Here is a 26,259-nt window from a genome sequence, read left to right on the forward strand (position 1 = left end):
TAGAATGTATATTCTGCAGTTGTTGGGTAGAATGCCTTTTGTTAAGTCCATTTGTCCCAGGGTATAGTTTAAATCCATTGTTTCTTTGTTGACTTTCTGTCTTGATAATGTGTCTAGTGCTGTCAGAGGAGTATTGAAGTCCCCCACTATTATTGTGTTGCTTTCTATCTCATTTCTTAGGTCTAGCAGTAATTGTTTTATAAATTTGGGGGCTCCAGCGTTAGGTGCATATATATTTAGGATTCTGATATTTTCCTGTTGGACAGGCCTTTTATCATTACATAATGTCCCTCTTCATCTTTTTTAACTGCTGTTGCTTTAAAGTTTATTTTGACTGATATAAGAATAGCTACTCCTGCTCATGTTTTGTGTCCATTTGCATGGAATGACTTTTTCCACCCCTTTACCTTAAGTTTATGTGAGTCCTTATGTGTTAGGTTAGTCTCTTGAAGGCAGCAAGTAGTTGGTTGGTGAATTCTTATCCATTCTGCAATTCCGTATTTTTCCAGTGGAGCATTTAGGCCATTTACATTCGACGTTAGTATTGAGATGTGAGGTTCCATTCCATTCATCATGCTATTCACTGCCTGTATACCTTAGTTTTTTGTTTTTATTTTTTAATTGTATTTTTGTTTTATAGGTCCTGTGAGATTTATGCTTTAAACAGGTTCTGTTTTGATGTGTTGCCAGGATTTGTTTCAAGGTTTAGAGGTCTTTTTAGCAGTTCTTATAGTGCTGGATTGGTAGTGGCAAATTCTCTCAGCATTTGATTGTCTGAAAAACACTGTATCTTTCCTTCATTTATGAAGCTTAGTTTCACTGGATACAAAATTCTTGGCTGATAATTGTTTTGTTTGAGGAGGCCGAATATAAGGCCCCAATCCCTTCTAGCTTATAGGGTTTCTGCTGAGAAATCTGCTGTTGATCTGATAGGTTTTTCTTCACAGGTTACCTGGTCTTTTGTCTCACAGCTCTTAAGATTCTTTCTTTCATCTTAACTTTAGATAATCTGATGATAATGTGACTAGGTGATGATCTTTTTGTGATGAATTTCCCAGGTGTTCTTTGAGTTTCTTGTATTTGGATGTCTAGGTCTCTAGCAAGGCCAGGGAAGTTTCCCTTGATTATTCCCCCAAATATGTTTTCCAAACTTTTAGATTTCTCTTCTTCCTCAGAAATGCCAATTATTCTTAGATTTGGTTATTTAACATAATCCCAGACTTCTTGGAGGCTTTGTTCATACTTTCTTATTCCTTTTTTTTTTTGTCTTAGTTGGATTGGGTTAATTCAAAAACCTTGTCTTTGAGCTCTGAAGTTCTTTCATCTGCTTGTTCAATTCTATTGCTGAGACTTTCCAGAGCATTTTGCATTCTATAAGTGTGTCCATCGTTTCCTGAAGTTTTTATTGTTTTTTAATTATGCTATCTATTTCATTGAAAATTTCTCCCCTCATTTCTTGTATCATTTTTTGGATTTCCTTAAATTGTGCTTGGCCTTTCTCTGGATCGCCCTGATTAGCTTAATAACAAACCTTCTGAATTCTTTTTCAGGTAAATCAGGGATTTCTTCTTGTTTTGGATCCATTGCTGGTGAGCTAGTGTGATTTTGGGGGGGGTGTTAAAGAACCTTGTTTTGTCATATTACCAGAGTTGGTTTTCTGATTCCTTCTCATTTGGGTAGGCTCTGTCATAGGGAAGGCCTAGGGCTCAAGGCTGTGGTTCAGATTCTTTTGGCCCATGGAGTGTTCCCTTGATGTAGTGCTTTCCCCCTTTTCCTAGGGATGTGGCTTCCTGAAAGCCGAGATGTAATGACTGTTATCTCCTCTGGATCTAGCCACCCAGCAAGTCTACCAGGCTCTGGGCTGGTACTGGGGATTGTCTGCACAGAGTCGTGTGATGTGAACTGTCTGTGGGTCTCTGAGTCATGGATACCAGCCAGCACAGTATTTGGGGTGTCTTCCGGGTCCTGCAGGAGCAATCTGCCTCCTTCAGATGGTCTATCAATTCTCTCAGATTTCCTGATTTATTCCTGCAGTCATTCTGGAGCTAAAGTTCACAATGCAAGCCTCCACACTCTGCTCTTTCCATCCAAGTGGGAGCTGCAATCTAGTCCTGCCTCCCATCCACCATTATCTCTACAGCTACCTGAATTAAGTTCTGTGTGGCTTGGGACACCTTACGATCACAGCAGAAGGTGAAAGGCACATCTCACATGGTGGCAGACAAAAGAAGAGAGCTCATTTTCTTTTGTGATACTCATTGTATCACAATGAGTAGATTAGGTTAGGTTCAGCTAGAAGAGTAAATTAACAGAGGCTCATATTTCTTTCATATATAAGTCCACAGCCAGTCAGTTTATGGGCATTACAGCATCTCAGCTGCACAGTCTTCAGAGATCCAGGCTCCTCCAACCCTACACATTTACCCTGTACTTTCCCTCCCATGACACACACACACACACACACACACACACATACACACATACACCCCTAATCAGGATTTGGGGAATCCCAGGAATCAGCATTTTAACAGGTATTGCAGGAAATTCTAAAACATGTAGTTTGTAACCCACTCTGAGAAATTCTAATGCAGGAGAATTAGGAAAAGGATGATAAAGTGACTCTCACAGAATTGGTAATGAGAGGAAATAAAATGACTTCCAAGATTTAAACTATGCAATCAATGAATAATTGTTAAGAGCAAAGGTATGCAAAGTTACCTTAAAGAAACTCAGACCACTCACATTTAACAAAAACCTAACTTTTGAATATTTTATAATCTAAAGACACTATAAATGTGAAAGTGGATGGTGCAGAGTGAATCCACAGCCACAGTGGATTATTAAGGTACTATTAAGCTGTGGCTACTTATATCAAAGGCCGTATGTGAGATGATTTTCAACTTGGGGAGCTGGGAAAAACAAATTTTGGCTTCCACAGTCTCATCTCCATTTCCTTCTAAAAGGAAAAAGAAAAGAAGAAGGAAAATCCTGGGACAATGTATCATAAAGCCAGGTAAGAAACAATTAACATTATTTTGTAACATCAATCATTTTACTTTTCCTTAACATAAGTGGAAAATTGAGTAGATTGTTCCTGTTTACCAAGTGTGTTTTGAAAATTCCTACCCACTGGTCCTGGTAGAAAATAGATGTGTTTCTGCCTAAATAACCCAAATTAAGGAAAACTCCACAGACCTACACTACCACTCCCTGAACATTTTCCTTTATCTCCTTTTTACTGCATCCTATCCTCTTAAACTGCTATTTAATTTCCAAGTGAATTCTTCCACAGCTTCAAATCACTCAAGCAATCTCCCACTGTACTAAGGGATTCTCAGCATCAAATAGTTTCAGACTGGTGACAGGGTATTTATTAAAAGCATGAAGTCTGTGCTTTGCCAAGGAGACCTAAGACTGAGTAAGTCTCTTCAACTCTCGGAATGTAGTTTTTGTCATTTGAAAATTGACTTCTGTTGAAGATTTATTTTCTAAGATCCCAGTGAAATTTTAAGTGTGTAATCACGATCCAAACATAACCAAGATTCTTATACAGTGGTAGAGTTTAAGGGAAGCAATTTGACAAGTTGTACACAACCTTTCCCAAGCCCACATTGTATGTACTTAAGAAAGTCTACCTATAATCCATTTTATTACCCAACTGGGGGGTTCTGAATGATCCATTTTACTGCACAATTAGGGGGTTCTGAACCTACATTTTAGCACTTCAGAGAATCATGGCCCCTGCTGAGAGAGAGGATAGACAGCAGAGAGAGAAACTGCAACATATATCCGTCAGGTTGCTCTGCCTTCTAAGCTAACTGCTGAAGATCCTGTAGGGCCAGGCAGAAAAACCGTATTTTCTTGTCTTTTCAAATTTCAAATTCCCTTAAACCAAAGGCTGGACTCCAAATAATTCCGTTTGGAACTAAACAGCTCATTCCCTCTGAGCATGAAAACAGGACTCTGTGACTCCGCCTCGCCGTAGACGGCAGGAGGGAGAAACAGCGCCAGGGAAACCCGAGACTGTCCCACAGAGGCGGTCCCAGGCCAGCCCAGCCCACCCCAGCCCGCAACAGCTACCGGAGCCCGAGGACGCAGCCGAGCCTCCTCGGCCCTCGCCGACTCCTTCCCGAGGCTGGCTCTGGCGTCACGGCCACTGGCGTCACGGCTACTGCGCGACGCGGCCAATCCGCGCAGCCCTCTATGCTATTCAAATCGGCGGCGGGGCCAACGGTTGTGCCGAGACTCGCCACTGCCCCGGCCGATGGGCCTGAGTGTCGCCTTCGCCGCCATGGACGCCACCGGGCGCTGACAGACCTATGGAGAGTCGGGGTGTGCCTCCCGGGCCTTATCGGGCCACCAAGCTGGTAAGACAGCTCGGATAGACGGGACCGGTCAGCGGGCTGACGGCAATCACCACTGTTCGCAGTTTTACCTCGACCGTTCGCAGTTTTACCTCGGTCGGAGGGATGAGTCCCAGGATCCCTAGGTTCAGTGAAAAGGCTGGCGAGGAGAAGTAGCGGGTATGCGACCCTTGCCAGACTCACCGCTCCCTCTATTTTGAGGGTCTGGGCCTCAGATCCGAAAGGAAGCGCCGCGCGTAGGCCGCACCAGACTCGCTATGAGGAGCGACTCCTGTGCCTGGTGTGGCCGGCGTCCCCTGGGGGCGTCTTAGAATATTCCGATTTGGCCGCGCACCTCGCCTGATTTTCTACCCGCCTCAGAACTAGGGAATAGTTGGGAATGAGGTCCAAAGCTTTGTAGGGTTAGGTGGGGGGCAAGCCCGAATGTGGCAGTTTTGTTTATTGAACCCATAGAATTTAACGCAGGATGTACCGGCCGAATAGCACTAGCATAACAGCTGCCTGTTTCAAAACGGTATTTCTGAGTACCCAGCAGTAACCACTGCTGGTGGTCCCTGAATTTGCACGTACAGCACTCCTAACGCGTTTTGTGCAGTTGGGTCTTCGGTTCTGTAGGTTACTGTGGTGCTGGTTATGTGACGTTAGGTGAGTCCCCTACCTTCTGCGAGCCTGTTTCCACATTGGTAAAGGTTACTAATACATGCTCGCCTTAAGGGGTTTCCCAGGAGGATGCTGTTTTTGAAAGTGTCTTGTGATCTGCAGAATAACAAGCATTTTCCTCTTAGGAATGCCCTTCAGGCGAGCATGTATTATTAGCCCTACTTTACCAGTGTGCACACTGAGGCTCACAGACGTTAAATGCCTTCTAAAGTCACATCAACAGCAAGTGGCAGAGCTAGAATTCCGATCTTCCCGGTATGGCGATCTTACATGGATTGGCTATATTTACCAATATGAAGGATAGAATTTAGGACAGGAAGGAACCTCAATCAGGTAGTCCTGCCACATTATTTAAAACCCATTAGATGAAAGTAGTATAAGCACGCTGAAAAAGAAAACATGCACTGAATGCTTACTAGTACTTCACATATATTACATCATTTTATCATTCCAATAAGCCCATTCGTTAGGTCCTTTTGTCCCTGTTTTGTGGTTAAGGAGATTGAGGCATAGAGATTGAAGATAGGCCCCAAAAGTCATAAACAATAGTGGTAGAGCTAGAGCTGGGAAACCAGCCCTACTAGTCTAACTCCAGAGCCTGTTCTTAAAACCACTACCCTGTACTGCATCTCAGGAAAGCCATTCTGTAATCTCCCTTAGTACAGAGACCCTTTCTGTCAGTTTTATTACTGTGTCCTCAGGCCAGTACAGAGTGAGCAGCTCAGTATCAGTTTCTAGAGTCAATCACACCTGGGTTTGAATGCCTAAGTTCATCACTTAGCTGTGTGACCTTGGTCATTTTATTAATCTCTCTACTTTATTTTCCTTATGTGAAAAATGAGAAATTAATAGTACCTATTCAAAGAATTGGGGTAATTAAAGTGAAATAATGAATGTGAAGCACAGTGCTACCAACATTAATATTAATTGAGGTAAAAAACAGGGATGAATGTTTTCTCTATTGATTGTAGTTCTTCCTTATTTCTAGGTTTCTTAAATAAGCTCAGGATCTTAAATAAGGATCTTAGATCAGCCAATGAAGTTCTTCTAATAAAAAAGCTATTACATAAAAATATTACTACAGCACTAGAATTAATAAAAAGAAAGCAGTGTAAGATATAAATTTTTTTTTTTTTGAGACTGAATTTTGCTTTTGTTGCCAAGGCTAGAGTGCAATGGCGCAGTCTCAGCTCACTGCAACCTCCGCCTCCCAGGTTCAAGTGTTTCTCCTGACTCAGCCTCCCGAGTAGCTGAGATTATAGGCATGCGCCACTATGCCCAGCTAATTTTGTATTTTTAGTAGAGATGGCGTTTCTCCATATTAGTCAGGCTGGTATCGAACTCCCGACCTCTGGTGATCCACCCACCTCTGCCTCCCAAGGTGCTGGGATTACAGGCGTGAACCACCGTGCCCGGCCAGATATAAAATTTTATATGGCACAAATAAGATGAATGATTCTTCAAGAATTTTTATGATGTAATCAGATGTGAATTAAAGAATTGTCTTTACCTAATGTACTTCAAATCAATATGAGATTTAATTTTTCTTCAATTTTTTAAAAATATTTTCCTTCTTTTTACAGTGGAATGAAGTTACCACATCTTTTCGAGCAGGAATGCCTCTGAGAAAACACAGACAACACTTTAAAAAATATGGCAATTGTTTCACAGCAGGAGAAGCAGTGGATTGGCTTTATGACCTATTAAGAAATAATAGCAATTTTGGTCCTGAAGTTACAAGGCAACAGACTATCCAACTGTTGAGGAAATTTCTTAAGAATCATGTAATTGAAGATATCAAAGGGAGGTGGGGATCAGAAAATGTTGATGATAACAACCAGCTCTTCAGGTAATGAACAGATATGTAACTGTAAAACTGAATTACTGTAAAGTTTTATCTCTACTTATATTATACTTTTACTATAACAGCAGCTTCTTCAAAGAAGTTATATTTGTTTGGAAAACTATTAATGCTGTTAGTTCAACTAAAATCATTTAGAAAAATTGTAATGTGAAAGTTAATTGCTACAAAATTTAAAGTTTTTAAGTGTTAGATAGCATATATAATAAAGTAGGGAATTGGAAGGGAAATAGTGAGATATTATCACTTCCGCATATTCTGAACACTTTATAACATTTTAAGGACATATTACTGACCTTTAGTTGCATAGTTTCTGGATTATAAGTTCACAGATCCTTCTCTTCAAACATATAATTTAATTTAAGAATACATGTAATAGGATAATAGCAAATCTTACATAACAACAGACAAATAATAGGGCCAGGTAAAGTGGCTCATGCCTGTAATCCCAGCACTTTGGGAGGCTGAGGTGGGCAGATCAACTTGAGGCTAGGAGTTTGAGAGCAGCCTGGCTAACATGGTGAAACCTCGTCTCTACTAAAAATACAAAAAAGGAGTTGGGTGTAGTAGCACACACCTGAGACGGAGGCACGAGAACTGCTTAAGCCTGGGAGGTGGAGGTTGCAGTGAGCTGAGATTGTGCCACTGCACTCCAGCTTGGGGGACAGAGCAAGACTCTGTCTCAAAAAATAACAATGATAACAGAAGAAATATACCACAGGTTAAAGAGAATATTTATTAAGCAGTTAAGATATAACAGAAACTCTGTTTGATGATTTACATATGTGTTCTCACTTAATTGCTATAGTAGCCAAGCAGGGTAGGTATTAACCCCTTTTAACAGATGGGGAAACTGAGACCATGCTTCAACAAATCTTGTTCTGTCTGCCTGAAATGTTTTTCCACTGTGAGACACTGTACACATTTGTCAGGCTAGTAAACTTATACATTTCTTTTAATCTCAGCTCCTTTATAGCCTCTTCTGTAGAGCTTTTCTGACTCCCACAGGTCAGCATAATTGCTTTTTCTCTTATGACCTATGGTTCTTTGTTATATAGCCATTAAACTAGGCCTGTGGAATCTAATGTCCATGCTTTTTTTTTCTACAACATTAGGTACTTTTCAAATTCAATGTCTAAGGATTTATTGTTTCCTATGTACCAAAAATGATTTATGTCATACAAGTAAACTACAATAACAATCATATGAATAATCCATTTTGTATAGCACTCTACAAATCTTTCCTCTCTTAACTACTCCCCAGTTATCTTTGTGGGCTCCTTTACTGCTGCTCATCCTTTAAGTTGCCCATCTTCAAGTTCCTGCCCTTGTCCTTACTTGACCTTCTCCCTAGGCAATGTCATGCCATGTCTTCACCTACTTTTTTTAAGACTTTCAGGCCTCTCCTGAAATATCTTTCCTGAGCTTTCGGCCCGTTTTGTTTTCATCTGCCTCCTGGAAAGGCACTTCAAATATACCATATAGAAAAATGACTATCACCCTCTAAGCTAAATTTTGTCTTCTTAGGTTTCCTATCTGAATAAATGGCATTGCCTTCACTATAGTTGCCTTGATTCTTTCCCTTTCTTCTCCTTTAAATATGATTTAGTCTATTGTGCTCCGTAAGTAGTTCTCTGATCTGTACACATCTCTCTCCAAGATGAATCTTCTTTTTGTTAGGCTATAATTCTTACCTGGATTTCTCTTTATTTGTTTTGCTTTTGTTTTACCTGGATTTCTACATAAATCCTCAACTAGTCTCTCTGCCACTAGTCTTTTCTGCCTCCTGGGCTCAAGCTGTCCTCCCACCTCAGCCTCCAAAGTAGTGGGGACTACAGGCACACACTACCACGCCCAGCTAATTTTTGTATTTTTTGTGGACACGGGGTTTCACTATGTTGCCCAGGCTGGTCTCAAACTCCTGAGCTCAAGGGATCCACCCACCTTGACCTTCCAAAGTGCTGGGATTACAGGCATGAGCCACCGTGCCCGGCCTCTCCTAGTCTTTTACAATGGTAACAAAACTATAAAGTATGTAAAAATAAAGTTTACCAAAAATGTGTAAGACCTTATTGGAGAAAAGTATTAAATTGTATTAAATAGAATAAATGGAGAAAGATACCCTGTTCATGAATGAAAATACTTAGTACATGTATATACAAGTCAATTCCTCCCAAATTGAAATAGAAATTCAGTGCATTTTCATTCAAAACTTCAATATAGTTTCTTTGTGGAACTTGATAAGCAGATTCTAAAATTCATTTGGTAAAAGTCTAAGAGAATTTTGAAGACCAAGGTCAAACTTCTGAGGTCTTCAAACTTTTGAGGTCACTACAAACTTTTTGAATAAATTTGATGTATGGGGCCAGGCAGGGTGGCTCACACCTGTAATCCCAGCACTTTTGGAGGCCAAGACGGGAGGATCACTTGAACCCAGGAATTCAAGACCAGTCTGGATAACATAGGGAGACCCTGTCTCTACAAAAAAAAAAAAAAAAAATTAATTAGCCAGGCATGGTGGCATGTGCCTGTGGTCTCATCTACTTGGGAGGCCGAGCCCGGGAGGTTGAGACTGTAGTCAGCCGTGATCACACCACTGCACTCCATCCTGGGTGACAGAGTGAAACTCGGAGAAGAAAAAAAAATTGATATATAGTAAAAGATATGATAAAGTGAAAAAACACCAAACCACATATTGTTTATATACATTTATTGAAAGTACAAAAGCATGGAAAAGAAATACAACTATAGGTTTATTTTATGAAACTGTAAGTGTATATTTTACTCTCCCTTAGGAAGAAGGAAATATGAATGAGCAAAGAATTTCATTTTTTTAAAAAAAGGAGTTATTTACACTCCCACCAACAGTGTATAAACATTCCATTTTCTCTGCAACCTTGCCAGCACCTGTTATTTTTTTATTTTTTAATAGTGTCCATTCTGACTGGTGTGAGATGGTATCTCATTATGGTTTTGATTTACATTTCTCCAATCAGTAATATTGAACTTTTTTCATATGCTTGTTGGCCGCATATATGTCTTCTTTTGAAAAGTGTCAGTTCATGTCCTTTGCCCCCTTTTTAATGGAGTTGCTTTTAAATTTAAGTTCCTTGTAAATGCTGGATACTAGACCTTTGTCAGATTCATAGTTCGCAAAAATTTTCTCCCATTCCATAGGTTGTTTGTTGACTCCATTGATAGTTTTCTTTTGCTGTGTAGCTCTTTCATCTAACTACATCCCATTTGTCAATTTTTGCTTTTGTTGCAATTGCTTTTAGCATCTTCATCATGAAATCTTTGCCCATTCTAATGTCCAGAATGATATTGCCTAGGTTTTCTTCCAGGTTTTTTATAGTTTTGGGTTTTACACTTAACTCTTTAATCCATGTTGAGTTAATTTTTGTATATGGTGTAAGGAAGCGGTCCCATTTCAATCTTCTGCATGTAACTTACCAGTTATCCCAGCACTATTTGTTAAATAGGAAATCATTTCCCCCATTGCTTGTTTTTGTCAGCTTTGCTGAAGATCAGATGGTTGTAGGTGCATGGCCTTATTTCTGGGCTCTGTATTCTGTTTCATTAGTCTATGTGTCGGTTTTTATACCAGTACCATTCTGTTTTGGTTACTGCAGGCCTGTAGTATAGTTTGAATTCTGGTAGCATGATGCCTCCAGCTTTGTTCTTTTTTCTTAGGATAGCCTTGGCTATTTGGGCTCTTTTTTTGGTTCCATATGAGTTGTGGACAACAGTATAGTGATTCATTAAAATCCTAAAACCAGAACTACCATTTAACCTAACAATCCCATTACTAGGTATATACCCTAAGGAATATAAATCATTCTGTCATGAAGACACATGTACATGTTGTTCATTGCAGCACTATTCACAATAGCAAAGACAAAGAGTCAACCTGAATGTCCCTCAGTGGTATACTGGATAAAGAAAATGTGTACATATACACCATGGAATAGTATGCAGCCATAAAAAAGACTTGAGATCATGTACTTTGCAGGAACATAGAGGGAGGTGGAGGCAAACTAACAAAGGAACAGAAAACTGAATACCACATGCTCTCACTTACAAGTGGGAGCGAACTGATGAGAACACATGGACACATAGAGGGGAACAATAGACACTGGGGCCTATTGGACAATGGAAGGTGTGAGGAGGGAGAGGTTCAGGAAGAATGACTAATGGGTACTAGACTTAATACTTGGGTGATGAAATAATCTGTACAACAAACCTCCACAACACAAATTTACCTATGTGAGAAACCTGCACATGTACCCCTGAACTTAAAATAAAAGTTTAAAAAAATTAAAGGAGAAGTCTGGCAAAATGTCAACAATTGCATTGGTTGCCAGTTACATACATGGGTATTGTTTTATTATATCTTTGAAGTATTTTATATTAAAATAAAAGGAGGCCAAAACATTACAATCAAAAGAAGCAACAGAAACTAAGTTCCAGAAATTAGGACAAACACAAACAAAAGAGGGAATATACAAAGTAGATAACTCATCAAAGAAATTTAGAAAATGTAGCATTCTAGAGCGATTTTGTGTGTAAGCAATACCCCCTACCAGAATTGACCCTAATAATAACCCTGAATTATCCAGAAATAAAGTTAAAATATATACAATATACTAAAGAAAAAAGGAACCTATTTTTTTAAAGGTTTAATGGGAAAATTTATTTGTCTAGAATCTTTATTACTTGGTAGTATTAATAAATCAGGCTCTTTGTGTGAATTTTAAAATAAATAGGCTCTAAAAGTTTGTTTCTAATCTCACATTATTTAATTGCTTATTGTTTTTAAACCAGATTTCCTGCAACTTCGCCACTTAAAACTCTACCACGAAGGCATCTAGAATTGAGAAAAAACAACGTAGAGAACTTTTCCAAAGACAAAGATAGCATTTTTAAATTACGAAACTTATCTCGTAGAACTCCTAAAAGGCATGGATTACATTTATCTCAGGTAACACATTCTTTTACTAATTACTAGTTTAAATATAATTATGATGTACTCAATAATAGAATCATTAAAAGTAAATGATTCTTTAATATTTAAAGCCAGAACTGAAACCTCCTAACCTACATTACATTCTAAATATGTATATATAAAATTGTTTGTAACCCATAGAAAGAATAATAAAAATGGTAGTGAAACATAATTGAAAACAGCAGTTATATAGTTTAAGTGTGTTTTGGTTTAAATTAATTTGAGGGTGGTAGGGACAACTGCAAAATTAAAAACTCCATTACCATGTTACATTATTTCTTTGGGAGACACTTTATAGCTCCACAATGGACTGATAGTAATAGAATTATTGTTGCTTTCAATATTTAAAAAATTTGAGCATAACAGATTAAACCAAAATAATCCTTTTTTCAGGAAAATGGCGAGAAAATAAAGCATGAAATAATCAATGAAGATCAAGAAAATGCAATTGATAATAGAGAACTAAGCCAGGAAGATGTTGAAGAAGTTTGGAGATATGTTATTCTGATCTAGTAAGATAAATTAAGCTTTAATGAAGTTCCTGAAGTGTTCTGATTATTAATTTGACATTTTCATCAAAATATGCAAATGAATCAGAACAGATTAATTCTGAAAGTTAGAACGCAACCTGTGTATGTGTTTTTAAATAAATACTCTTGTTATAGCTCTAGTAGAGTAGAAATTGAATGTTTTGGTATGATTCACCTTTTCTTTGAATCAACATTGTGGCCGTAGTTTGGGATATATATTGGAATCCTTTTAAGATTATTGAGATAAATATATTTGAAAGGGGATATTAAATATAAGTCTTAGAAATTTGGTTAAGAAAAATAAAATATTCTGATGGCTTTGTTTACTAGTCATATTCATATGTATAATCTATCTATTTATGAAGAAAAAAAGTTAATATTCTTTCTTCTATTTAGCCTGCAAACCATTTTAGGTGTGCCATCCCTAGAAGAAGTCATAAATCCAAAACAAGTAATTCCCCAATATATAATGTACAACATGGCCAATACAAGTAAACATGGAGTAGTTATACTACAAAACAAATCAGGTTGGTATTAATAAAATAATTGGACTTTTAAAAACTTGCCAACAAGGTTGCAGCTATAGTAGTGTAAAGAGAGACCCAAATGTTGAAAGTAGAATACTTTCATGGAGCATCAGAGGGGCTATCATAAGTTCTTTAGTAATAACAGTGGAATAATTTTTAAGTGAGTATTATTCATGCTAGTATAAGAAATATTTTATCTGCTAAGATAAATTCATGCATGGTATTTTAAAAAATGACAAAGTTAAGCATCCAAAAGGTATACAAATATAAGAAACGTTTTGATTAAGCACATTTTTGTTGAGGGCCTCCAACACGTCAGACATTGTGCTAAGGATTAATGATAAGTAAGATAGAAATGGTCCATACTCTCATGAGGCTTACATGAGTAGTTATGTACACATTAACAGGAGTCAAACATATATACAAAACTGTAATAACACAACAAAATAAGCGCAGACTTTCAAGATGAGGATTCTAAAGGGACGGCTTTTTTGTTTTATATATTTATATAGTTGATTGATTTCAGATTTAGATACAAACATCAGGGAAATAATTCAAGCTAGATAGATGTATTAGAAAACTTAGATTATGAGAAAGGTATCCATAAATCTCTCAAAATTGTAGCTAATGTTTTTATGAGAAGTTTCTGGCTGTGGAATTAACTGACATATATTACTTTGGTTTTCTTTCTATGGGCAAGAACTTTGAGTTTTTAATTGTAGGAGCAAAAAGTAAATGTTAAAACTGATGAGTTTGCTATGTGGCATATGTATGTGGCTGTAGACCAGTCCCTTCTTCCATTACCTAAAATAATATGGTTAACAGTGTATTCCCTCATTTAAGATTTCTATTCTTTGTAACTCTGTGTAAAAAAAATGCTAGATTTCTATGGAACATATTTTATTTAGTGGCACTTGAAAGATTTTAAGCAAACTTGACTATAAAAGCAGCATAACAATGAGATACAATTCATTTCAATCATAGGTCTCACCCAAATCAGTAATATTCAAATAGCATAGCAATAGGCAGAATAGAAACAGGGATGAAGAAAAGATAGTGATAGTAGATAAAAATGAATGTGGAGTTTATATCTAAACACTCCCTCAAAATAATTCTCAATTTGGCAGTATTTAATTGTTGTATGTAATATGAATCAAACTCAGAATCTCTATAATTTTTTCAGACTTTTTCTATTTTAAAATATTGACTTGATCCTGTGTCTTATTAAACATATAATACTTTTTAATCCTGGTAATACACACATATACAAATGTAACATGTATGTGTATGTGTATATACATATATATAATTGCACCTAAGTGTGATATTTTAAAATATACTGTCATAAAAAATGTATGGTTTACTTAGTAATGTTTTTCTTTTTGTGTAGATGACCTCCCTCACTGGGTATTATCTGCCATGAAGTGCCTAGCAAATTGTAAGTTAAATATATGTGTGTGTGTGTGTATGTGTGTGTGTGTGTGTGTGTGTGTTATATTGATAGCATTTAACAAGAACCAAGGAAATTTAATAAAGTCCTGATAAAATTAAAGTATATCATTTCTCTTGATATATAAATGAAAATCTAGTGGAATTTATTACATTATGGAGCCCTTAACTTTTTCTGTTTAGAAAGGTGGCGATTTTTTAATTCAAGCATATTATTTATGGTTTAGTTCACATATATTATAAAGTCATAGCCTAGAGGATCTCAAAGGATTTTTTAAGTGAAATCCACACTAATTGCCTCAGTGAGGCTCAGAGTTCAAATGGCTTGAACTCCTCGGGATTTCTATCGTGTAGAAGCATAGAATACTAGCTATATTAATGTGACTTTATGTTATGAAAAAGAAGATTATCTGTCATTGTATTAGTTTGTTCTCGTGCTGCTATAAAGAAATACTTAAGACTGGGTCATTTATAAAGCAAAGAGGTTTAATTGGCTCATGGTTCCACAAGCTATATAGGAAACATGGCCGAGGAGGCCTCAGGAAACTTACAACTTACAGTCATGGCAGAGAAGGTGGAGGGGAAGCAGGCATGTCTTACATGGCTGGAGCAGGAGGAAGGTTGTGTGCGGAGGTGGTACACACTTTTAAACAACCAGATCTTGTGATAACTCACTCAGTATCACAAGAACAGCACCAAAGGGGAAATACACGCCCATGATTCAATCACCTCCCACCAGGCCCCACCTCCAACACTGGGGATTACCAATTTGGCATGAGATTTGGGTGAGGACAGATCCAAACCTTATCAGTCACTAATCCAGAAATTTTTTTTAGCATTTAATTGATCGAGCTTTTTCATAGTGATCAGTGATCATTGATTTTTGTAACATAAAACCCTAGTATGAATACAAAATCCTAATTGCTTTCAAAGTTAATTTTTTAAATGTACAAAGATATAAGCTAAATCATCAAAAGCTAAATTATGTTTTAATAGTTTTAGTTACAAGTATAATTTTCTAGTTCATACAAAATTAGCATTTTCTAAATGCTAATAGGGTTTTATTAATGTTCAGGGTAACTTTATATTCCTTTGCTGTCCACTGGGTGTCAATATGATAAAATGGCATTGAATAAATAGCAATAAATACATTTACAGAAACATTTTATCAAATTAAGATTAAAATCTTTCTTATGGACTTAAGACTTGAATTTGTCTTTCTACTTTCCAAGTATAGTTAGCTATTCTTCTCTTTCATTCCTTTGCTCATGGTTAGGAATTCAGATAGGCATACTGACAGGGATTTGTCTGACATCTGGTCTTTAGGGATTCTGTCCTCCTTCTCTTTTCAGTCTATGTAATACCTAAATGATACCAATTATATAACTTACTGGATTCCAAATTAGCAACAATGTATTTAGCCACAGGCAGAGTTAAGACTTACTTTGTTATTCGATCCCCCCAGAGTAATTCTGTGAGACGTAGGAATTAGTATTCAGTATACCATCCCAATTTTCCCAACAGAGAAAACCAAAGCTTAGAGTATCTTCTTTTAGTGCAAAGGAGCTAGAGCTCAAACCTAGATTCTCTATAAATTCTATATTTTTAATATTTTTAATTCCTATAAACATGTAGCTTCTGTCTTAGAGAACTTTCTAATGATTATCAAATCTTTTATTCCACATACTATTTCTTATGTCCTTAGAAAAATATCTACTTTGCTCTGTTGTTAAGAGTGTGTGTATGTGTGAATTGTTTTCTTTAATTCTTTTTCAGTGTGTGCACATTTGTGTGTCCATACAAAAGTTTGGAAACAGAAGTAAGAAATATTATTTGGACTTGGGAAGAGAAACATTTTAACTTGAAAGATAGTATAATGGCTCTAAAACCTAGATGCATACCACAGTCACTAAAGAGACTCTCCAGAGATTCTGTAGGTCAGGAATCTTTAAAAAATATATATATATATGCCTCCAGAAGATTATTATAGTGAAGGTTCTCAGGTTAGTGTTTGGAAAACACTCAATTAGTGAACCAGAAGCAAACATTTCTAGGTCAGTAAATTTCTGGCCCCACCTTCATGGATTATGGTCTCCATAGAGGACTTTGTATTTTTAATAGGCACACTGGATGATTCTGTGATATAATCCATGAACCACACTTTAAATGTTGTAGCTTTAAAAGTCCTGAGCCTTGCTCTTATTTTACACTGCTCTAACTTCTAATTCAAACTTTGCTACCAGAGTCTTTTTCATCTTGGGCAAGGTACTCCCAGCCTCAGTTTTCTTATCTATAAAATGAGATCAGATCTTATTTTTGAGGAAAACACAAATGAGTAGGTATGATTATTTCAATAGTTGTGTCAAGCTTAAGAAACAACAATGTAAAGATATTATTTAAATTCATTAAGGCTATGCGTCATGTTAGACAAAATATATTCATGAAAATGTAAATTTACAAAAAGACAATTTGAAGGAATTATTTGTGTTGTCCAAATATTCTTTCCTTTACAAAATGAATTACAATAAAATCTTATTAAACTAAGCTTCCCTAATGCTTTTAAAATGATATTAAAATTTTCCTTTATGTATGATTTTTCAGGTATAAAAATGTTAAAATAAAACAAAATACTAGCAATTGACTGCTTCTAGTGGAAAGATAATGAGGAAGAATGAGATATCCCCTTTAAATTTTTTAACTGTGGCAGAATTTGTTGTTAAACCTAGCTCCTTCGTGAAATACAGATTTTATACTTTCTATGTTTAAAAATTGTATTTAAATTAAAATATACTTTACCTTTTCTCTTGCCTTCTACTTCTTAGGGCCAAGAAGCAATGATATGAATAATCCAACTTATGTTGGATTTGAACGAGATGTATTCAGAACAATTGCAGATTATTTTCTAGATCTCCCTGAACCTCTACTTACTTTTGAATATTACGAATTATTTGTAAACATTCTGGGTATGTATGGATTTTACTGATTTTAGTTCATTTTGTTAAAGTTTTCAAATTTCTTATAATTTAGAAAATCTAAAACCATAGGTAAATATGAAGGTGGCAACTTGCAAATTATTTTAAAATTCAGTGAAATAAGGTCCCCAGGTTACTCATACTTCCACCCAGCCAACTACCAATTCGGGACTTCTCTCAACCCCCTACCAAACTCAATAATTCACTACAATGATTCACAGAACTCAGAAAAGCACTCTAACTATGACTATTAGTTTATTATAAAAGCTAGATCTCAAGAATAGCCAAATGGAAGAGTTACACAGAACAAGGTATGAGGGTGGGGGTGGCACAGAGTTTCTCTACCCTTTCTGGTCATGCCGTGATCCCAGCACATCCATGTGTTCACCAACCTAGAAACTCCCTCAGCCTGCCTGTTTTAGAGTTTTAATTGAAGTTTAATTACCAAGGCATGACTGACCAAATCGTTGGCCACTGTTGTCAATTGAACTCAATCTCTAGCCCCTTTCTCCTCCCACAAGGTTGTAGTTGGTGATGAAAATTTGAACCATGGCCGGCCCTCAGTTACCTTAGCATGAACTCAGATATGCTGAAATAGGCTTGTTATGAGTAACCAAAGACTTCTATCATTCAGGAAATTTCAAGGATTTTAGGAGCTCCATACCAGGTACCAAGGACAAAGATCAAATATATGTATTTTATTATACCACAATTATCTTATATTTATGAGGTTTCTAGTACTTGCAGACTAAGAACAGATTTTTTAAACGTATTCTGGCTCAATCCATTTAAGTAGGCTGTTGAAATAATTTTTTAAAGTTATATTACAAGTGGGAAAACCACTCATCTGTCTTGCACGTTTGTAACCGAATGTTGCATGTGTCCTATTTAAGTGGCTTCTGAATTAAACAACTACTGTGTATACTATACTAACAATATATACTATAGTAATGCTTTATTTTTTAACTTTACTATTGTTTTTGTTTTATTTTTGTCCACTGTCATACAGTTGCATCTTAATTTTTGTTTCATTTCCTGGTAGTTGTTTGTGGCTACATCACAGTTTCAGATAGATCCAGTGGGATACATAAAATCCAAGATGATCCACAGTCTTCAAAATTCCTTCACTTAAACAATTTGAATTCCTTCAAATCAACTGAGTGCCTTCTTCTCAGTCTGCTTCATAGAGAAAAAAACAAAGAAGAATCAGATTCTACTGAGAGACTACAGATAAGCATTCCAGGATTTCAAGAAAGATGTGCTAAGAAAATGCAGCTAGTTAATTTAAGAAACAGAAGAGTGAGTGCTAATGACATAATGGGAGGAAGTTGTCATAATTTAATAGGGTTAAGTAGTATGCATGATCTATCCTCTAACAGCAAACCAAGGTGCTGTTCTTTGGAAGGAATTGTAGATGTGTCAGGGAATTCAAGTAAAGAGGCATCCAGTGTCTTTCATCAATCTTTTCCGAACATAGAAGGACAAAATAATAAACTGTTTTTAGAGTCTAAGCCCAAACAGGAATTCCTGTTGAATCTTCATTCAGAGGAAAATATTCAAAAGCCATTCAGTGCTGGTTTTAAGAGAACCTCTACTTTGACTGTTCAAGACCAAGAGGAGTTGTGTAATGGGAAATGCAAGTCAAAACAGCTTTGTAGGTCTCAGAGTTTGCTTTTAAGAAGTAGTACAAGAAGGAATAGTTATATCAATACACCAGTGGCTGAAATTATCATGAAACCAAATGTTGGACAAGGCAGCACAAGTGTGCAAACAGCTATGGAAAGTGAACTCGGAGAGTCTAGTGCCACAATCAATAAAAGACTCTGCAAAAGTACAATAGAACTTTCAGAAAATTCTTTACTTCCAGCTTCTTCTATGTTGACTGGCACACAAAGTAAGGCTGTTGCTTTCAATGCATGCAATATTAACTTTTAGTGTTTACTAACTCTGTGTTTTGCTTACCTGGCTTTTCTTCCTTGAAGTTGCTTAATTTTTTTTCCTCCAAGAGGAATTATTATAAAAGACTTTTGTCTGTGACATAACCAAGATTTATTCTATTTACCTAAAGCACTTATTTTCTTTTTTGCAATTTCATTTATTCTGAGTCACTTTATTTGTAATAAGTGAAGAATTTTAATACTTAGAAATAAGTTGTAAAGAAAATAATGAGAATCTTACCATGCTTTAGAGGAATGTAATTTCTAGAAATAGTTAAAAGAAATGAAATACTAAGATATTATTTTACCTTCTTTATATAGCTGTATATACTGGTAGTATGAAAGCAACTAGTGTCATTGATGATTTTTTGGGGGGGTATTTTTGTATTCTAGGTTTGCTGCAACCTCATTTAGAGAGGGTTGCCATCGATGCTCTACAGTTATGTTGTTTGTTACTTCCCCCACCAAATCGTAGAAAGCTTCAACTTTTAATGCGTATGATTTCCCGAATGAGTCAAAATGTTGATATGCCCAAACTTCATGATGCAATGGGTATGAGATCACTGGTAAGTTGATTTCTTATGGAAAGAATAAGTCTGATTCATAAACCAAAATAACAAAACCAAACTACGTAAAAGTACTACTCAAGTGATGTCTTAGTCTTAAAGTGCTAGATTCTTAGGTTGGAAAGGCTCTTTAACCTTTCCTAGCAGCAGAATTTTGGTGTATTAATCTTTTGTGCACACTGTGTTATACTTTCACATGCTGGTGTTAATCTTGACTAAGGACTTTGCCTGCTCATTCATCCTGAATCACTTCATAGTGATTGACAAGTCAGACCACGTTATGTTGCCTTGTGCCAATTCTGTTTGGTGGATAAGGAAGAGGAAATGTAGGTACTGTTGAAAGCTTAAGGAGACTAACTGTGGACGCAGAGAACTAATGGAACTTAATACAGTAAGTCAGTGTTTCAGAGAATATAGTAATGGAAAACTAGGTCATTGTGGACAAGAAGTTGGGAAGCACTATTGCCAAACAGCCTTAGGCTCCTTGTGAAAATGAGGACAAGGGCATTTATATGCAGACAATTGATTGGAAATGAACTCTTGAAATAGTATCTTTAATCTCTCTCTTTTTTTTTAAGTCACCACTTACTCAAAATGCAACTTCGATTTAATCCGGAGTTACGCTTTCTTCCACTCATTATTAAAGATAGTTCTTTAACAATGACAGACCTAATATAAAGAAGAAGAATTATTCTTGAGTAATTATAGCACTATTAAAAAGCATAGGAAGTTTACAGAGGAAGATGTTTTCAGAGACATGACTGGGAAGGTGATAATTTTGGTTTTGCACTTTTAAGATTTGAAGTCATAGGACCTCCAAGAGAAATTGAAATTTGTCCAACAGAAAGTTGGAAACATGAGCCAGGTGAAGAAAGATCAGGGGAGAATGCAAATTGTTTTGGTCATTTACATAGGGACAGTACTTGAAGCTATGAGAGGAGATGAGCTCTACAAGGCTAAGAATGTGAAGAAAGAGCAAAAGGCTGAGGTCTGAGCCATGGAAGGAGACAGGAAACCCCGACTGATGTGTAGGAATAAAACTAAAAATCTATCAGTTCTATAAATATTCTGATCATCTACTATGTGTGAAATATTTAAAACAATTCTGATTTCTAAGTATTTTAGAATGAGGTGTGTGTGTGTGTTACACTTAGAGGGTTGCACAGATATAAGTGAGAGTAACGAGAGTAATAAGTGAGAGTAATCAATTTTATCCCAGGATTTGAAGATCCCATAAGATGGAATTGAAAAATGTGTGTTTTAAATTGCTGTCTAAAGACTGACAGAATAAACATTTTTAAAAACTATTTTCCAGCATTTCAAAAGCTAAATGGCATCAGCTTTGCAACCACTTATGAATAGAAGTGTTCTATGTGTTACACATTCTCCTGGTTTGTGTTTTTCTGTGGGATTCATTTAATGTAATTAGTTATTGTTCTCTGACAATCTTTAAGCTTAAGCAACATATATATGTGGTATTAATAGAACCTATGGTGTTTACTGATAAAATTGTGACAAAATTGTAGAAAAACCAAAGCCTTTTATAATTCTTGGGAATTACATTGAGGATATACTTTTTTTTTTTTTTCTGGTTACACAGGATGATGCTCTGTTACACAGGCTGGAGTACAGTGGTGTGATTACAGCTCATTGCACCCTGGAATTCCTGGGCTCAAGAAATCCTTCTGCCTCACTCTCCCAAGTAGCTGGAACCACAGGCGTGCACCATCATGCCTGGCTAGTTTTTTATTTCTTTGTAGGTATAGGGTTTCACTATGTTGCCTAGGCTGGCTTCGAACTCCTTGCCTCAAGTGAGCCTCTCACCTCAGCCTCCCAAAGTGCTTAGATTACAGGCATGAACCACCATGCTCAGCCATGGAAAAACTTTAAAAAGGATTTATGTATAATCAAATTCTTACATTTCTAACTGTATAAATCATTGTCCTCATTTTTAAACTGAGGGCTGCTTATCACTTTTTCCCAATACTTGACATAATGCTACCTGGAAATTACTGATATTCTAGTTTGTATGCAACCTTAGCTTTTTAAATTCACATCTTTTAATATTTTTCTAGATGATACATACCTTTTCTCGATGTGTGTTATGCTGTGCTGAAGAAGTGGATCTTGATGAGCTTCTTGCTGGAAGATTAGTTTCTTTCTTAATGGATCATCATCAGGAAATTCTTCAAGTACCCTCTTACTTACAGACTGCAGTGGAAAAACATCTTGACTACTTAAAAAAGGGACATGTAAGTATTGTGAGTCTTAAAATTCTCTGCAATAGTCAGTTGCAAGTGGCAAACTCATCTCAAAGTAGCTTAATCAAAAAGGGAGACTTTATCAGCTCCCATAAACAACCTCTAAAAGTCAGGAATGTAGACAGAATCTGGGACTCAAATAGCTATATGACTCTTTCCATCCCTCCATCTCTTATTTCTGTGTTGATCCTGTGTTTGACAATGGCTCCTTCCCATGATGAGGAATGTGGCTAATTGAAGTTCATGAGTTAGAGCCTTACATTTGCAATTCGAAGGAAAAAGAGCCATTCCTCCATCTCCAGTTTAAAAGCTCTAGATGTAGACTCTTAGCCTAGTTGAGGTTAAATATGCATCATTTAGGTTGTTAAGAGTGAGTAGGACGGAGATAGGGCCTTACTCTGATTGGTTCTACACAAATTAAAGGAGAATTTATTCTTCACAAAAGGTGAAGGTAGAGGGGTAAAATGGGAAGGAACTATTAAAAGAAGGAGACTATTAGAAGGGGGTAAAATGGGAAGGAACTATTAAAAGAAGGAATACTGTGCAGCCAAAATAACAGATATCTACTGTATTCTGTCTTTGGCTGCCCAACACATGTTTATATTTTTCCCATACATACCATTCTAATATTGCCCTGGCTTATAATTATAACTATCTCCTAGAATTTCTTTCTCTTATCAGAAGATGTTAGAAGCTCTGCCTATGACCCTAGGCCTCAAAAAAAAAAATACATGAAAACTAAAAATATTTCATTTCAGTAAATATGCATCATGATCATCTACTACCTGCACTATCAGAACATTAAAGTCTTAAGATGAATTAGAATAACACTTAGATTGTTATTTTATAGTTAAAAGAATAAAATCCATAGTTAACGGTAATAATTATAATACCTGTCTTTATTTAATGCTTATTGTGTGCTGAGCCCTTTCTATACATTTTCTTATGTAATTTCCATTTTAATGATGAAGAAACAGACCAAGAAAAGTTAAATACATTGTTGAATGTTACAAACCAAGTAGATTATGGAGCTGGGGTTTAGAACCTACTGACTTACACATCTGTACTGCATAATACATAGTTTTTTTAATGTGCTGAATGTTTGATTGGTGGTAAATTAATAGGTGCTAGATCCCATCAAAAGAATACTTTATCATATAAGAACATGACCAGAATTAACAGTTATATCATTTTGTTCACTACAGATTGAAAATCCTGGAGATGGTCTATTTGCTCCTTTGCCAACTTACTCATACTGTAAGCAGATTAGTGCTCAGGAGTTTGATGAGCAAAAAGTTTCTACCTCTCAAGCTGCAATTGCAGAACTTCTAGAAAATATTATTAAAAACAGGAGTTTACCTCTAAAGGAGAAGAGAAAAAAACTAAAACAGGTAAGAGAATGAGCAAGTTCTCAATCATGTAAATATTTTCTAATGTGCTGTTCCTGGTTGTTAATAACATTTAGAATCTACTTTCTTATTTTAATATTTTAGATTTTAAGTTTGAGGTATACAGACTATATATTATGATGTCTTGTATATGTGCAATAACCTAAAACATGTGAGTACCTACCTGATTTTGCTCTTTATCCTGAATTTTAAAATAATACCAACAATAATAATATATACTCTCCTTTTTCACTAGTATTTTGTATAATTATAGTTTGGATTAGCCTGGGAAAGCAATTATAAGGTATGGATATGTATCTTTGAGTGACTTATCACTATGTTTTAGAATTTTTAGCTCTGAAAGCCCAGTAGTCACATGATTTTGGCACGTCTAATTCCAAGTCTGAGACACTGAAAGAAATATGAATACTAGATGCCTATGCCCTTCATAGGTTTTATCAGTGGGAAAGAAGATCTGGAATTTAGGGGGAGAATTAACATCGGAAGAGAAAGAATCCTAAAATGTTAATGTTAATGAGATCCAAGAGATCTTATAGTATTCACATGAGAAGAGAGAGGGAAAGGCAAGGATAAAATGAAAGGATACTAATCTCTATAATACTTCTTTGAGAAAGACACTGAATTCTTATAAAATGTTGAACACTGCTTCAGCTTGGGAAATAATGTTAAATACCTTCTAATTTCTCACCTCATTCTTAAGTTTCAGAAGGAATATCCTTTGATATATCAGAAAAGATTTCCAACCATGGAGAGTGAAGCAGCACTTTTTGGTGACAAACCTACAATCAAGCAACCAATGCTGATTTTAAGAAAACCAAAGTTCCGTAGTCTAAGATACTAACTGAATTAAAAATTATGTAATACTTGCGGAACTTTGATAAACGAAGCCATATCTGAGAATGTAGCTACTCAAAAAGAAGTCTGTCATTAATAAGGTATTTCTAAATAAACACATTATGTAAGGAAGTGCCAAAATAGTTGTTTATCAATGTGAGACTCTTAGGAAACTAACTAGATCTCAATTGAGAGCACATAACAATAGATGATACCAAATACTTTTTGTTTTTAACACAGCTATCCAGTAAGGCTATCATGATGTGTGCTAAAATTTTATTTACTTGAATTTTGAAAACTGAGCTGTGTTAGGGATTAAACTATAATTCTGTTTTTAAAAGAAAATTTATCTGCAAATGTGCAAGTTCTGAGATATTAGCTAATGAATTAGTTGTTTGGGGTTACTTCTTTGTTTCTAAGTATAAGAATGTGAAGAATATTTGAAAACTCAATGAAATAATTCTCAGCTGCCAAATGTTGCACTCTTTTATATATTCTTTTTCCACTTTTGATCTATTTATATATATGTATGTGTTTTTAAAATATGTGTATATTTTATCAGATTTAGTTTTGCCTTAAATATTATCCCCAACTGCTTCAGTCATTCATTTGTTCAATATATATATTTTGAATTCTAGTTTTCATAATCTATTAGAAGATGGGGATATAAAAGAAGTATAAGGCAATCATATATTCATTCAAAATATATTTATTTAGCAACTGCTATGTGCCTTTCGTTGTTCCAGACATGCGAAGACAATGATAAATAAAACATATAATCTCTTCCATAAGGTATTTATTTTTTAATCAAGGGAGATACACCTATCAGATGCTTAAAATAACAACACTACCCACTGAAATCAGGGCATATAGAATCATTCAGCTAAAGAGTGACTTCTATGATGATGGAACAGGTCTCTAAGCTAGTGGTTTTCAAACTGGTGCACATTAGACTCACCCGAGGAGTTTTAAAACAGCCTATATGCCCAGGGCCTAACTTATACTAATTAAATCTGAATTTTGGGGATGTTGTATAGGGATTAGTATTTTTTTAATCTAGATGATTCCAATATTCAGCCAACTGTGAGAATCAATGGCCTAAATGCTTTTTTTATAAAAAGCATTTTTATAAATGTCAAGATAACTTATAAAAATGTCAACATTTTTATAAGTGTCAAGATAATGGCACATTGACTTTATTTTTTCATTGGAAGAAAATGGCTGCCAAGTATAAATGACTCTCATCTTAAAACAAGGTTCTTCAGGTTTCTGCTTCATTGACTTGGTACAAACTTGAAGCAAGTTGCCTTCTATTTTTTACTCCAAGATTGTTTCATATCCATTCCTTAAGTGTAAAGAAATATATAATGCCTGGGTTGTAATAAAATCTTAATGTTTAATGACTATTCTCATTTCTCAATGTAATTTCATACTGTTTCTCTATAAAATGATAGTATTCCATTTAACATTACTGATTTTTATTAAAAACCTGGACAGAAAATTATAAATTATAAATATGACTTTATCCTGGCTATTAAATTATTGGACCAAATTTAATTCTTTCTAAGGCATTTGAATACTAAAACTTTTATTGTTTATAGATATGTAAAATGTGGATTATGTTGCAAATTGAGATTAAAATTATTTGGGGTTTTGTAACAATATAATTTTGCTTTTGTATTATTGACAAATATATAAATAATAAAGGCAGGAAACTTTCATTTGCATTAATGTACATGCAATTGAGATTACAAAATACATGGTACAATGCTTTAATAACATAAACTCTGCCAGTCAGGTTTGAATCCTACTGTGCTATTAACTAGCTAGTAAACTCAGACAAGTTACTTAACTTCTCTAAGCCCTAGTTTTGTTATCTATAAA

General features: G+C 35.7%; 1 protein-coding gene and 1 long non-coding RNA gene across 3 annotated transcripts in view; one reads left to right on the plus strand and one right to left on the minus strand.

The window, feature by feature from the left end:
- LOC134738531 (uncharacterized) overlaps positions 1-4,611 on the minus strand; it is a 143,212-nt gene extending 138,601 nt beyond the window's left edge. The window contains exon 1 of the long non-coding RNA XR_010124286.1: positions 4,548-4,611. This is a non-coding gene — a long non-coding RNA (uncharacterized LOC134738531). The remainder of the gene's footprint in view (positions 1-4,547) is intronic.
- Positions 1,272-26,039, plus strand: DEPDC1 (DEP domain containing 1). Of its 2 annotated transcripts, XM_054495246.2 has the most exons (12): positions 1,272-4,367; positions 6,608-6,873; positions 11,710-11,866; positions 12,284-12,402; positions 12,817-12,947; positions 14,338-14,385; positions 17,219-17,359; positions 18,411-19,262; positions 19,699-19,871; positions 21,947-22,123; positions 23,338-23,523; positions 24,242-26,039. In XM_054495246.2, the coding sequence occupies exons 1-12, from the start codon at positions 4,320-4,322 to the stop codon at positions 24,380-24,382; spliced, it is 2,439 nt and encodes an 812-aa protein (XP_054351221.1). In that variant the 5' UTR covers positions 1,272-4,319; the 3' UTR covers positions 24,383-26,039. The 2 variants fall into 2 exon arrangements, with proteins under 2 accessions (XP_054351221.1, XP_054351228.1); XM_054495253.2 differs by lacking the exon at positions 18,411-19,262.
- The last annotated feature ends 220 nt before the right edge of the window (positions 26,040-26,259 follow it).

The sequence above is a fragment of the Pongo pygmaeus genome, chromosome 1 (genome assembly GCF_028885625.2).
Source record: "Pongo pygmaeus isolate AG05252 chromosome 1, NHGRI_mPonPyg2-v2.0_pri, whole genome shotgun sequence".
In the NCBI taxonomy this organism is placed as follows: Eukaryota; Metazoa; Chordata; class Mammalia; order Primates; family Hominidae; genus Pongo; species Pongo pygmaeus.